At 42.1% G+C, this 14362-nt stretch overlaps 2 protein-coding genes across 2 annotated transcripts; one reads left to right on the forward strand and one right to left on the reverse strand.

Annotated features, from left to right (window-relative positions):
* Positions 1-433: 433 nt before the first annotated feature.
* On the forward strand, positions 434-6237 carry cipca (CLOCK-interacting pacemaker a). Its single transcript, XM_041954026.1, has 4 exons — positions 434-549; positions 1749-1865; positions 2315-2484; positions 3744-6237. Exons 2-4 carry the CDS (start codon positions 1760-1762, stop codon positions 4539-4541), a joined length of 1074 nt encoding a protein of 357 aa, XP_041809960.1. The 5' UTR covers positions 434-549; positions 1749-1759; the 3' UTR covers positions 4542-6237.
* A 991-nt stretch (positions 6238-7228) lies between these two features.
* zdhhc22 (zinc finger DHHC-type palmitoyltransferase 22) lies at positions 7229-9587 on the reverse strand. Its single transcript, XM_041954579.1, has 3 exons — positions 9542-9587; positions 7601-8158; positions 7229-7506 (listed from the first exon to the last, which is right to left on the reverse strand). Exons 2-3 carry the CDS (start codon positions 8154-8156, stop codon positions 7229-7231), a joined length of 834 nt encoding a protein of 277 aa, XP_041810513.1. The 5' UTR covers positions 8157-8158; positions 9542-9587.
* Between the last annotated feature and the right edge of the window lie 4775 nt (positions 9588-14362).

Consider the following 14362-nt stretch of genomic DNA (forward strand, 5'->3'; position numbering starts at 1 on the left):
AAAAAATTGACTACGACGTCGATAAAATACGTGTATCATTAAAACAGAGGCCTAAAGATTGTTGTTCAGTCCACATTTAGGGCCTTCAGGGGCCGCACACACAGAAAAACAAGCGTTCCCGTTTCCGCATGGAAGAAAAACGTCTGACCCGTTACCTGGCAACATCTGTGCCCAATCACGTTCAGCCAGGGGCATTGGAGCCCTCAGTGTTGTCTTGCTGCTCCCCTTAAATAAAGAGACTGACTACCACTGTCTGCGGCCTTAGGTAACATTGTCAGGTTCCAGAAACGATAGAACATGTGCTTGTTTGTTGAAGGAAATACATAAAGACAGATGAGAACAGGTACGGTGGAAGGAAAAATCTGAAAGAACCTTACGCTGTAGGAGGTAACTAACTCCAGAAGGTGGCAGTAGTGCAGCGCCAGATGCCAGCTGCGGTCAATCATCAAAGAAGAAGTCGGAGAGGCTTGACCAGGGTCGAGTACAAGTAGAGGAAATTTATAACCTTGGATATAAACGGATATTTGTTTTCAAACAAAGGACACTTTGGTAAGGTTGGCAAAAATAATACTATTAGCCAAATAGCTTATAGATGGTGTCGCTGTGAGTTGGTTGCCAAGCTGGAGCTACGGCAGCTAGCGTCACCTAGCTAACTGAGCTAATGTTGACGGCGCAGGGGCAGGGCAGTAAAACCGTGACACATATTGTTGTGTAAACCCACAACAGCTAACTTATGTTTAATTCCTTGTTTTAAGATTGCGTTATTTGAAGCAGCGAAGTTGTCAAGCGGGTTAAAGTAAACCGGTGAAAGGAAATTACCAACAAGTAAACTGCCGCGAACAGTTTGTGTTGACAAAGTTGCGTGTGTAAACAACAATGCTAGGCTAGCTATTTAAAGTTATAAATGTAGGGCAGTTCAGACTCCTAGCTTATGATTTTTTAATCGTTTTCCTTAACGTCTTCGTCACCTTACTTTGAGCAGTGGTGAAAGGCACCTTTTAGAAGAGCTGTGTACATTTATTTTAGTCCTTAATTAGATTGGCTGCGTGGGAGTGACAGGCCCCTTAAACGTCAAACTCAGATCAATAAATGGACACAACTTTTAGAACAAAGCACTCTAAAATTGCGTTGTTACGACTTTTGACGGTTTTAATGTCCCGTTCAATGTCCTGTTCCAAACCCAGCATCATTCGGTTTGCAGGGCTGTGCATGGGCTTTTCTCTGTAAATGAAATCGACATAATGTTAGAAACACGTCTTTGTAATGATGTTTAATACAATACAGGCTTAAAACGCACTGTACACTTTAGTCCACACAACACAACCACAACCACAACAGTTTAAAGTAGCATTGTCAATATGACAGAATATTTTAGCTATGACAGAGCTATTTTATTGCATGAAACTGTTGTTTCTGATTTCTGGCTCCCTTATCAGGAAGCTGCCACTGACCCACTTACCCATCAATGCTAAGTTACTTTACACAATCAGTGTAAACACAGACTAAATTAAACTGAGTTGAACTATTCCCTGAAACCAAGTCAATTATAAAGTGTAAATCCACAAGCAGCATTATATTTAAAAGTTGACTCTCTCACATTTTTTTCAGTCTAAATGGGTGCTAACTAACCTATAGTCTTTTCACATACCCTGAACTCAAGGCACAAGCACTTTGAGCTCCATCAGAGCCTTGCTAGGTTTTGCTCTTGACACTTTTACTTTCAGCTCTTTAACTTTCCACTTTTCCAGAAGAGGCAAGCATGAGCAGTTTTAGCAGACCTGACAGACACAGGACACTACAGTTCACCAGGGCAACACACCTTGGACCATCCAAGCCTGACCTTGAGAGAGATTCAGGCTTCTCAGGTTTGATTTCGTTCTGTTTCTCTATAGTTATACACCTTAGCGTTTTGTGGTTATCCCAGTGAATATTTTATTTTGACATGGCTGTGTTGCCATTGTGGTGCCTTTTTGGTACCTGTATAATGAGCATTTCCATCATTAGAAAAAGTGACTATTAAGTCATAAACAAGGTCAACTCTAATCAAATCTAGAGATCTAGGTCACATTTTCTATGTAGGTTATTCTGTATTAGGTCAATTTTCATTATGACATTTACTTACACTGTGACAGCTGACCTGGATTTGGTTTAGCCCTCCTCATCGGGTTTATGGTATCCTTTTCCACATGCTCTGGAGACGCTTATCTGCCATTGTTTTCAGAGGGCTAATGTTTTGCCTGCGGTACACGATACAAAGGTAAATATGTTGCTTTTAAGCATGATGAGACCCATATGCTTGTCTTCCGCTCCACAGATGCCAGTTCAGAGTACCTCAGTACAGTTGATCTGACTGACTCTGAAGATGCAGGAAGGAATGGGTCGATAGTCGGCCAGGACCAGACCAGTCCACAGGTGGCTGTGATGGGAGGCTCATACGCTGGACTGTCTCCAATGATCATCATGAATAACTTTGTCTTAAAGCAGGTACAGTACAGCAATGCATGTCTGCCTGGTGCTGTTTATTTCATTGTTCTTGGATGGTTGTAGCTGCCTCCTTAGTTTTGAGCTTTGGCTCTCAGCTCTGTTTTGAGTTTCACACTGCTAGTAGACTTGCTATTAAGGCTGCCATTTTTGGCTTTTTTCCTCTGAAATTTGATCAAAGCCAGAGAAAGCAGTTTCTACTATGAAACAGAAGTAAAGCCTCAGCAGTTACAGTTACATGACAGCAACAGACATCTTCTTCAAATCCACTTTGTCACCGCATTTTGGTAACTGAAGAAAAAGCTACAAAATATCGTTGGTGTTAACAAGGACCTTTGCCCATATGGTGTTTCTAATTTTTAAATTCTGTTACAAAAAATACAAAATGAAAGGAACAAAACTGTAATTGTGGATATAAAAATTCCACTTATCTGCAGAGAAGAACTGAAGATCTGCGGTTGCACAGACAGACACCTGCGTGGGATGTGTTGGCCCTCAGATAGTACAATTAAGCTTTTAGACATAATGTGTGTGGGGCCCTGAAATGTTAAAAAGGTATACATATGTAAGAATTAGTCATCGTGTGATTATTGGCAGACAAAGATGTTATTTCATCCTGCTTTTATAACAGTTAGTTTATTGTTATAATTCTTCTTTAATTCCAGTAGTTTTATTTCAAAATAGAAAAAAGGGTTTCTCTGTTGTATTACTTGTGGTAATTTGTTTCTTTATGTTAATGCAGCTATAGATAACGATTTTGATCATGTGATCACTATGCTGATTATATCTGTTCATATCCTGCATATGGGTCAAATTATACATATTATACATATATATATGTTATCCTTCTTTCAGCTGTATTTTGTTATTCCTTCACTTTATAGAAAAGCACAATCCCACATAAACAGCTAACTGTTATTGCATGACTACTACAATATCTGTACAGTATTCAATATGTGTCACTGCAAAGAGGAGAGTGAACAGCATCTCTCAGCTCTTTATTTTGCTTATCACGAATCAGGGCCTTTAATTGACAATTATGGGTGAAATTGTGCTCTACAAGGAGAGTGCAAATGCAAAGTCTTGATGTACATTGACATTTGACTGGTTTTAAATATGTATGTATATTATGCATAGTGCACTGTTTTGAATGTTTGCTCAGTTTGTATGTGCTCCTTGTATTTAGTCAGTGCTGTATTATACAAATTATACCATAGGTTATAGCATAATATTAAAGGGTTTTTTTTTCTCTTTCTGTCCAGCCGTCCACAGTGGCTCCAGCAGAAAAACAGTGGGGCTTTCCTTCACCCTTGGAAGTGATGCCTCAGTCACAGGTGGTTCTCCTTCAGCCCCTGGTATCAAATGGCAGTAGCAGCTCTCCAAAGACTGGCTCTGAAAACATCCGACAGTCGAAAAGCTACATGCCCATCCTCAAGTCGTATCCTAAAATCGCCCCACACCCTGTAGACGCAGCCAGTAAGAGGGTGGGATCCTCCAAAGTGAGGGTGAGTTCAATTTCAAGACATGACCAGCGACAGAGGAGGCACCACCGTGGCCACAGGCTCTACAGCTCCCCCAGCCCCCAGCCAGCACTGCAGACTCCAGCCAAACTCATCTCCAACTTTGAAGCGGCAAACAACCAATCACAGGTGGCTGAGAGTCAGGAGCAGCTCAGTGACAAGTCTCTTTCCCCGCTGGCAGGGACCAGCTGTCTGCCCCCCTACACAGATGAATTCAGGACAGACATTGACAGCGACAGGATGCATGCTGACAAATACCAGGATCCCCTCTCGATGGACAATAACAAACAGAAACGTTTCAGCAATACCTACAACGTTCTCAACAAATCCGGCTTGCTGGGGATCACCATGCGCACAAAGCAGCTGATCAAGGAGAATAAGCGCACCCAAGGCCAGCTGCAGCAGCTTCAGGAGCAAACGGCTCTGCTGCTGGAGGCCCTGAGCAGCGGAGACCCGCAGCTCTGGACTAAACTGCAGATCTCTCTGCAGCACACAGACAAAGAGCAGTGGGGAGCTAAAGCCCAGAGAGTCCTGGAGTAACATTTTGGCAGACATGATCAGCAGTTCTTAGTCAGAAGTTCACAAGATGATCTGATGAATGTGACAACATAAATCTCAAATATTTACAATTAAAGCTTTCTTTGTGTTAAGTAGTCATTACAGCCTCTTACATTATAACTAAACAAACTGTAACTTATAACTCAAGTATATACTTTCACTCTTTTGTCAGGAGGTTGTAACAACAGAACATCGTTAATTTGCGAGTTAAAGAGCCAAAAACATTCAGAACTGCTGGTCTGATATGAAACTGAAGCACATCTACAAATACCAAGCGGGAGTTAAGAAGCATGTGCTTACATTTCAAACCCTTGCCTATAATGAATTTTCTTGCCTCTACTGCTTCAAAACGGCAAGTATCACTTGCAATAGGGCTAAAGGCTTCTATATGTTCTACTCCTAATTGCATATAACGCATGCCTTACAACACACGTGAGGACACATGGGGTCAATTCCTCATACATGCCTTGAATGTGATGGCTTTAGTGAACTAAAAATATAAGCATCATTTTTTACATTTTAAATCAAATAGACAACCTGGTGTGGATTTCCTCTTTACTGGGGAGCATTGTGGCTTAACAGTCCTTTTTTAATATTATCTACTTTGTTTTTAACTTGGATGGTAAATGAAAGTGAATGAGCAGATGAGGAAGTGTATATACTAACTGCTTGTACCCTCGAACAGCAGCTGGGTAGCTTACAGTGAGAGTCCAGAGGGATGACAAACCATAATGTCTTTTCAGTAATTTTGTTACTGAGTGTCACTATTATTTATTTATGATTCTGTTTCTGACCAACACTAAAGCTGTGTGAATAATCTAAACAAACCAAGCACATTATAACGAGTTTGCCAGTTCACTGGTAAAGCAAGTTCCTTCTTTCAAAAGATACCTTTAAGGAGTTCGTAGGAATTTGCAAAAGCATAAACTGTAGCAAGTGCTGTAGCCATATGATATATTTCTCTTGACTTTGTATATGTTGTTGCCATGTTCATTCCTGCTGCTTAAGCTCAGTGTGATGTGTGTTAACTGCAACTTCAAGGCAAACAAATGACAGCTAAATGGTTTCTTTTAGTTTCATATTACCAAATCTTGCACTTTAGTTATAAGATTACTGACATTTTTAGACAAATGTTACGACTCGCATCCCTAAATGAAGATTCTGTCTTGATAAAACAATGTGAATATAAATGTTTATCTGGATGCCTGTGCCTTTTTGAATATGTTTATGTTTGTACTTCATATCGATGCTTGAGCAGCTTAGATTGTGAGCTTCAAGTGGAACAAAGTTGAATGTACTCCGAAGGATTGATGTACTTCTCTGACTCAAAACCAGTCATGCCCCGGCTAGGCAATACATCCAGAGATGATGTAGAAGGAACAGCATGAAGACAAATTAAGTCGTAAATGGTTCAGTTGTAAATGTTAAAAGTTGGGGTTAACTGTTGTATTATTTATTTTAGCAGCAGTACACTGCTGTTGCAATACAATCTAATCATGTAAAACTATGAAATAATAGAGTCAGTCAGGTGAAAGGAGGCTTACAGACATTAAATTTTAAGATTACTTTTTTTTTAAATTGCTTTTTCATGTTATTGTTGAATGTGCTTTCTGTATCGTTTCTTTAGCAAAAGTCACTTTGACTGATAATGAACTGTCATAAAACTGTTTGACGATCATTTCCTCTCAGTGGTTTATTTCACTTTATAGCTCAGTGTGGCTCGTACGTAAAAATCAAAGAATGGATGTTGTGATTTGAAGACTTTTATTGGTAGAACAGGAATAGACAAAATAGCTCTAAAAAGTATATTTATTGAAATCCAAAACATCTTTTACATGATGTAGAGTATGCCAGTGGCTGTAGCCGCAACAACAGTGAAAAGTCCTTACTATTATTATACAGAGGGCCCTGTCATTAGCAGTGTAGTGAATATCTCATCTTTGGGGTCATCTGTTAGCATGAGTTTATGGCACATTGTGAATAATACCCTGGATAATAATATAGTAATCCTATCCCCCCCACCATTCCTATAAAGGAGCATATTATTGCACCTTCATCAAACTGTTTTGAGTCACATTCGTTTAGGTAGAAAACATCAGGCTCCACACCTAACAGTTTATTGTCAGAGCAGTGCTGTCGAGCCTGGCAGTTAACGCTGTAGACACATGTAGTTTCCTTGTCTGCTAGCCCTTAACGTTGTAAAAACTACCATAAGTTTCCTGAATGTCACATTGTAGCATCCTATAAGGAAGTGTGGAAGAGTGACACACTCGACTGGTAATCTCACAGGCATTCAGATTAATAGCATAATAGAAAACTGCGAAGCTGTGAACGCATGCACTTATGCAAAGCCATCTTTATATTCTGATGCACACAGTAGTGCAAGTAAAACTGCAGGGTGTCCCAACAGTCAACTTATTAGGCTTAATATTGCCTTGTCAAAAGCTACTTACTTAAAGGATACACTTAGACTACGCACTTATTCAGAAGTTTCACACTGATATATGGCTCCTGTCCTTAAAGGAATGTGTGCTAAACAGCTAACTATTTCATGGACTACTTTAAAGGTCATAAAGCATCCATTTAGTATTTAAACTCAATCACCACATGGATCCCAAGAAAGCATTTTCTACAACTTGTGACCTATTTGGAGCTATCGATGTGACGGCTCAGTCTTGTTTGTGTGCACCTGTGTCTTCAGAGCACGTCTCCACTGTCTGCACAGGCAGGATAAGGCCAAGGATCCAGCGGGTACCAAAAACGTCCTTGAGGTTGGATATCCAGGGGCTGCGGTTCTCCACGAGCTGCCCCCGCTGCATCTGACACCAGGTCTGTCCCCGGGCCACCAGCAGCACCTGCTGGCAGCAGAAGCCTGCGCAGACCAGGCCGATGCCCAGCCACACGTACAGCATCAGCACCAGGAACAACTGCAAGCCTGAGATTGTTCCTGATGGAGGGATTGAGAGGGAAATATTAAATTCTCAGGACAGCAACATGTAGTTTAGATTACCACCTTAAATTGGAGCTACTGAACGACTCACCCATGAAGAAGTAACCAGTGGAGAGGGGGAGAAGAGTGAGGAAGGTCAGCGGGTTCTCAAAGGAGATGGAGTACTCCACTGTTAGAAAGGCCACACCGAGAACCAAGGAGTACAAACAAGTGCATGATGTGTAGATGCAGAACATGATGAAGTAGCGCATGTTCTTGTTGCCGATGCAGTTTCCTGTGAAAAAGCAGTGGTGATCCCTCTTGAGAATGACTTTCTTACACAGCTTGCAGAAGTGGCGACCGTTCAGGAGGTAGTGCGCGTCCACTTTGTCCGAGCAGTGCGGCGAACACACCGGAACCGCAGTCTCGTTCGCGCTTTCAGCGGGATATTTGATGGTCATTATGTAATTTCCCAGAGCGTTGAACATCAAGAAGAGAAAAACAACAGTGTGAAGAGTCGTAGACCCCCTCAGTGACGTGTCCGGGTTTGGGAAGATGGTTGGGATGAAGAAGCAGAAGTGCAGAATGAAGGTGACTGCTGTAGCCATGAAGAAGTACGCGGGTGCCACAGCATTGAGAAGTCTCAGTTTTAGCATCCTGGTGAACATGTCTGTGCGAGAGGGAAGACACAGAGAGCAGAGAGTTACTGCCAGAGGCTCACTGAGCTCATTCAGCTCCACTTCAAAGGTTTAATATGGAAACAGGTTGCAGCAGGTTAACAAAACCTATTCTGCCTTAGTTTAAAAAACAAAAACTACTAACTAAACTACAGACTAATTAAGTCAGACTGAGGGCTATTAACCATGACATCATCAAAAGAAGTCAAAGAAACCTTTAAACTGCCACAAAATTAAGATTAGCCACACTTTCCAGATCATATAATAATATAAATAATGTCAAAATTATATATATAGTAAACTATATCACAACATATACTGTCTCTCCATGCCTTATTATGACTCCTACAGATGACTTTAACAGTTAAGATGGAAATAGAAATAAAATATGTATTATTTTGTGTTTCTCTGCAATTCACAGAAACACTTGGTTGTATTTAGCCATGGTGACCCAGTGCAACAGCTCTGCCTTCACACGACGTGTTTATTGTTGAGCCTGTAGTTTGCAGCGGTGTTGAACCGGGCTGCTTTCTATTGAGTGGTGTTTCTAATATTTTGGCCACCCTGCTGACACACACGAGAGGGGCCTTTTAATATGATGCACTGCAGCACAACACAGCACAATGACCTCTGTCATTAATATAGAGTAGAATTCATGGCTGATTCCATCACATTGCACAGGATTTATATATACACACAGTTTTTCACCTACATGTATATACTGTAGTTCTATCTTTATTTTTACCTTTTTACCATCATTTACTGCTTTGTTGCCCAGTTAAAAATCTGTATATCTTCCTCTGTCATCCTGTAAATTTTCTGTGTACATTGAGAGCATCTTAAATCCGGAGTCAGTTCCCCTGTATGTGTACGCATGCTGGTGCAATAAATCAGATTCTGGAGCTGAAATAAGCAGATCAGCGGGGGAAACGCTTCCAAAGATAAGATCTGCTTTAGATCTATCTAAAGACTGTGCGATCTCATTAAAAATAAAGAGAGAATGTAAGTGTGCTGCTGAGAAGGAACTCATTTCTCAGGGTCTGGGGACTCTCAGGGGCCACTGAGAATACCGAGAATATCTCACCCTTTTCACTGTGGTCTCCTGATCCACAGCACCAACAGATGTGCAAAAACACAGAGAATCACACCTCAACGAGGAGGAATGAAGGAGCTTCCATAGACTGAACCTCAAACCTAAAACCGGGTCTTTATGCTCCTCTGTGCAAACGCCGGGACGCTCTACCGCAGGCCGATGAATGCCCCAGATGACACACAGCATACGACACTATCAACCACCGTCGCGGCTTCACGGATCATCCCGGTGCCAGGGATGGCGTCAGTCATTTATCTCCCGTGACGGCGCAGTTTGAACCTACCTGCAGATGTCAGGGAGCGGAGGAGCTGTCCGTTCAGCACCGCGGAGCCTCGGCTCGGACCTCCACACGCTCATTCGCACACGGTGCTGCTGAGCCCAACCGACGTCTCTGCTCGTCCGCTCCTTTGTCTAGCGCCGCCTGTCGGTCTGGATGCGGCTGTTTCCCTCCTTTTTATCTCCATCTCTTACTTCATCTGCCTTTTAATTTGCTGCCGCAAAAATGGCGCACGATAAGTAACGTGGAAATATGGCAACCGGATAAATCGCCTTTAATTATACACATTATTGAATGCGATCATTGGCAGTGAAGGAGGAAGTGTTCAGCTCCTTCTCTCAAGTAAAAAAATCAATAACACCCTGTAAACATAATAAATAAATGTGCTCATTTCACAAAAACTCTCTGTGAGAGTGATACTGTTACACTGCTGCAGATTGTTATATCACTATTTTTATTTTTATTTAGCTCATTTGAACTAATATATATACTGTTGGGTAGTTTGATTAATAACTATATGTTGTACTTTTATTATATAAGCTCATCATATGTTTTTGCATGTAATTTTTTCCCCTATAAATTGCAGTGGAATAAAGAATAAAGTGGTATGAAATGGAAACAAAGTCAGGTTAGGACCTCAACCTCCACAGAAAAGCAGCTGCTTCGTTGTCCACCACTGATTGTTCATCACACCAAGTGTTTTATTATGGCTTGATTGAGAGAAAGGGAAATTAAAAATGAAAAGAAAGCAGCTCAGTTTAGTATGTCAGGGTTTGTAAAAGAGGAATTTTGAAACAGTGCAAGAAGGAGAGTTTCCCGGTAGGTGGCAATGCATCCTCAGTGTTTGTGTTGAGTGCTGTCATGTTGGTGATACAGATTTATTAGATCTTGCTGTTAGTCAGCAGGCGGAGCAGATCCACACTATGTTTACCTTGAGCTGTCTCGTCGCCTGAAACCATCCTGTCGCTTTCTTTACGGCTTTGGAAATCTAACAATTATTTCACCAGCAAAATAAGCAGCTCTGATACGGATAATTATATATGCTGGACCAGTAATCTGTTGCTCTGTCCTAGAAATAGAGACGAAAACGAGATTTCGGAGTGGAAACACTGCTCGACGCTCCCTTAGCAGGCTCACAGGCAGGTGTTTGATTGTCAGACGGTCCCTGAGTAGGTGGGAGTTTCTCTTGTTTCTTGGTGTTGGAGGAAAAGCAGCACCCAGCAGCATCCTCATCGTCACCAGACTCCATCGGGCAGGAAGCTTTTAAAGGTAAGCGATGTGATTGTGTGTGTGTATGTGTGTGTGTGTGTGTGTGTGTGTGTGTGTGTGTGTGTGTGTGTGTGTGTGTGTGTGTGTGGTAGAAGACGCGGACCGGAGGGGTTTATTGCGCTATTTATGGCGCAATCGTTTTCATCAAGTTCCAGAGCTGGAGGCAGGTGGGTGTGCAGACTGTTGTGAGTGCTGCAGTGAGCGGGGGGGCGCACGGTCGCCAAAATTCGTCTATTTGGACAGAGAGACGCGTTTTCTCTCAATTCTAAAAGCCTGATTTTAAGATGTAAGCGCTCAGACGCCCCCCCGCATCACGGCTCAATGTTGTTGCTGGCTGTTGAGGATGAGGATGTTTCTGGCAACGTGTCAGACTAATACACCCTCCTCATGGAGGCAACTGGGCGGACGAGCTTTACCAAGCACCTTTAGCTGGAATTAGGGGTTCCCATTGGAGCAGCACTAATAAATAAGGGATGTTTGGTTTTCCAGCCATGCTGTGATCCTGCTGTCGTCTCCCTGCTGTAGCCTGTTGTTGTTCAGTCTGAACTCTGCTTGATTTACTACAGACACAGACAGCCTTTGTTGGTCAAGTGAGCAGGCAGTTTGACCTGTTGAATCCAAGCTAATTCCACTGCATGTTCAGTAGGTTTTAACACTGTCTGACTGGCTCTGCTGCCCTCTGAGACGCCTGTTTAAAAGGCACTGCTGAGGTAAACTGAGGTCATAGTTGGTTATATGCCATTGGTGTTTTTGAGTGTGCGCAGACATGTTTTGGTTGAATGTTGCACTTGTAGTCTTGCACAGCTGCTGTCATTGGCACCTGGCTGTGGTGAAAGGAAGTGGCCTTTAAAAAGCCAGGTGTGTAACAAGCTTTTGACGTTTTAGTGGGTGATTCGAGCATTTGCTGACTTTAAAACAGGGGATTTCATGTGGAGGAAGGTTGTCCTGTTTGTAGTGAGGAGGGATACTGAAATAGGTTTTAATGAGGACCCAGAGAGTACTAATACGTGAGCTGAGGTCCAAACACACGCGGCTCATCACATCTGAAGATAAATGACAGCGATGATGGCAATTAGTGTTAATTAGAGAGGAGCTTTATCATGTTTCCAGGCTCTTCTTTATGAATTTTGTTTGTGCTTTGAAGACAAGTAAGAAATCTCCTTAAGTCCTTCACTACTTCAAGAGAGCCATGGCTTTAAAGTCACTCTTTGGAACTGACAGGAATCCTTGATGACCACAGATGCTCTGATTGGACAGGCAGTGAGCTGTTTGATCATTCGCAGTATAATATCTAATGCTTACCTGGCTGACAAGTTCATGTAAGTGTGCAGGTATCTCAAATCTATGGATTATATCAGTGTTTGTGGTTTGACTCTCTCTTGATTGGATTGTTCAGCCTGTGGCTTAAGCATACTGTGTTTTTAATATTTCAATGGCTGTCACTTTAAATTTTGATCCGACACTGCACAAGTAAGAGTGCACAGTAAGCCTCCCAAGAAAAGAGAGCAAATTAATGCTGGTCATCTTCTAGTATCACACAGACATTAATATTTCAGGAGGCTAAACTGAGATTGAGGAACGAGCTCGCAGTGGGGATGGATGTCATGTACTTGTGCAGCATCAAACTGCTGTTGAACAGGCGGACAGAAAGTGGCAGGAGAGCGACAGCCTCTGTCCATGGATCCACTTTATCCGTCTAGTTTGTTTCTGCGTGTTTGTTTCAGCACCGTGAGCAGGTGGACAGCTCCAGCTGCACAGAATGATCAGACAGTGACAACAGTGGAGTAGCTGCATAAAGATCCTTCACAAGCTCTTTTTTTCATGGTGCAAAGCATCAGAATCACATAATCTGCTCTGCTTCACATGGACACACACCGAAGACTGTGCAGATGAAGAATGTTCAAGGTTTAAGATTCAGGGATGCTGTAGCTGTAGCAGGTTTAAGCGTGACTTCATTCTAGTTTGAAGATTACATTAAATCTAAATCTGAAATCGTTATTTTTGTCACGTAGGAGGGTTATTCTGTCTATCTAATTCCTGAACGAGCTCAGGGTTATTCTTCTGTATTTATGTATTAATTTTAGTCCTTTGACGTGAGTTGCAATGTTATTAGGTGCTACATTCATTGGTAAAACTGATCAAATCTCTGTAATTTTATACTTCATGATATACTGTATAGTGGCCAGAGCTGCAACAATTAGCTGATTGATCAATAAGTTGATCGAAAAAAATAATCACCAACTGCTTTAAAAATCAATTAATTGTTTAAGTCATTTTTCAAGCAAAAAAGTCAAATATTTGCTGGTTTCAGCAACTTAAATTTAAGGATTTGCTGCTATCCTTGGTCATTTATGATAATAACTAACTGAGGAGTTTTTTGCTTTTGAACTGTCAGTTGGACAACGATTTATCTATTAGAAAATTATAAGCATGTAAATCAACAGTGAAAATAGTTCATCATTAGTTGCAGACATTTTCTGGATGTTCAAGTGAGAAACCATTTAAAGTAGCCAAACAGGGATACATGTTTTTCTGTCTAATCCAATGAATCAAATACCTGACCAATCAAATCCCATGTCTAACAGCGTTAATATAAAAATCCAACACTGTCTCCAGTAGTATAATATACCCAGAGATATCAAAGAATTAGCTTAAAAACTCTATTGTCACTTGGTATTAATTGTCACAGCAGTTCTGCAGGTGGATGTGTTTGTTGTGCTGCCTCCATCGCTGCAATGAATGAGCGTTTGCTCTCAACCTGAGCCCCACACTGTGAGGCAGAGAGGAGCAGCCCATGCTGTTGACAGATTGCACACACTACCGTGTAGCACCGAACAGACGTCTTCCGGTGTACTTTCCCTCTCTCCTCAGTCTGGTAGTGGTGATGAGGGAGGTGTTGATGACAGTGAGATGTCTGGTGCAGGTGTGTGTGTGCGATACATAGACTGCATCATATGTGAGATGTATTTCTGTGACTCATCTCCCCAGCCACATGTCACGGGTTGCCTGGTATGAATAAAAATGTCAGAAAGCACTTTGGTGAAAGCCTCTCGACGGAAAATCGAACACAAACAGAATATCAGAGTCAGCGGCAGCTGATGATATCACGGCTCACTGTGGAACCTCCATTCGTACCCCACCTGCCATCTAACCACAGCACTTTTGTCCCATTGGCTCGCCTCTGTTCTCTTCCTGTTGTCAGGGCTCCCTGCTGTGTGAGACGCCTGCTGCGAGCTTTCCTGCTCCTCCAGAGGGGTCTGTCACGGCGATGCCAACACATGCAGCACTGCCACTGATGTACAAAAAGGGCCTGCTGCCATTAGCTTCAGCCGCTTATCCTGTCTTATCCTATCACTCGTCACACATTTCATTCTGCCTGTGGTATGCACACTGTAGGCTGGTAGTCCCATATGACTCACCTGCAGGACCTCTCTTTGTACAGACGTTGTTATATGAGACAACTGTGTCTTCTGCTTGGCTGTGATCCAGATGCTCCGTCATTTTTAAATGACTGCTCTGGTGATTCTGCATTTTCTTTAATCCCTTACCTGCAACAGA

The sequence above is a fragment of the Chelmon rostratus genome, chromosome 15 (genome assembly GCF_017976325.1).
Source record: "Chelmon rostratus isolate fCheRos1 chromosome 15, fCheRos1.pri, whole genome shotgun sequence".
Taxonomy (NCBI): Eukaryota; Metazoa; Chordata; class Actinopteri; order Chaetodontiformes; family Chaetodontidae; genus Chelmon; species Chelmon rostratus.

Bases quoted from the DNA above. Each gene is read 5' to 3' on its own strand.
- cipca (XM_041954026.1), top strand. From the start codon at position 1,760: ATGAGCAGTTTTAGCAGACCTGACAGACACAGGACACTACAGTTCACC. The intron at 1,866-2,314 runs GTTTGATTTCGT...TCCGCTCCACAG, and splicing joins GAGAGATTCAGGCTTCTCAG to ATGCCAGTTCAGAGTACCTC. The intron at 2,485-3,743 runs GTACAGTACAGC...CTTTCTGTCCAG, and splicing joins ATAACTTTGTCTTAAAGCAG to CCGTCCACAGTGGCTCCAGC.
- zdhhc22 (XM_041954579.1), bottom strand. From the start codon at position 8,156: ATGTTCACCAGGATGCTAAAACTGAGACTTCTCAATGCTGTGGCACCC. The intron at 7,507-7,600 runs GTGAGTCGTTCA...TCCCTCCATCAG, and splicing joins CACTGGTTACTTCTTCATGG to GAACAATCTCAGGCTTGCAG.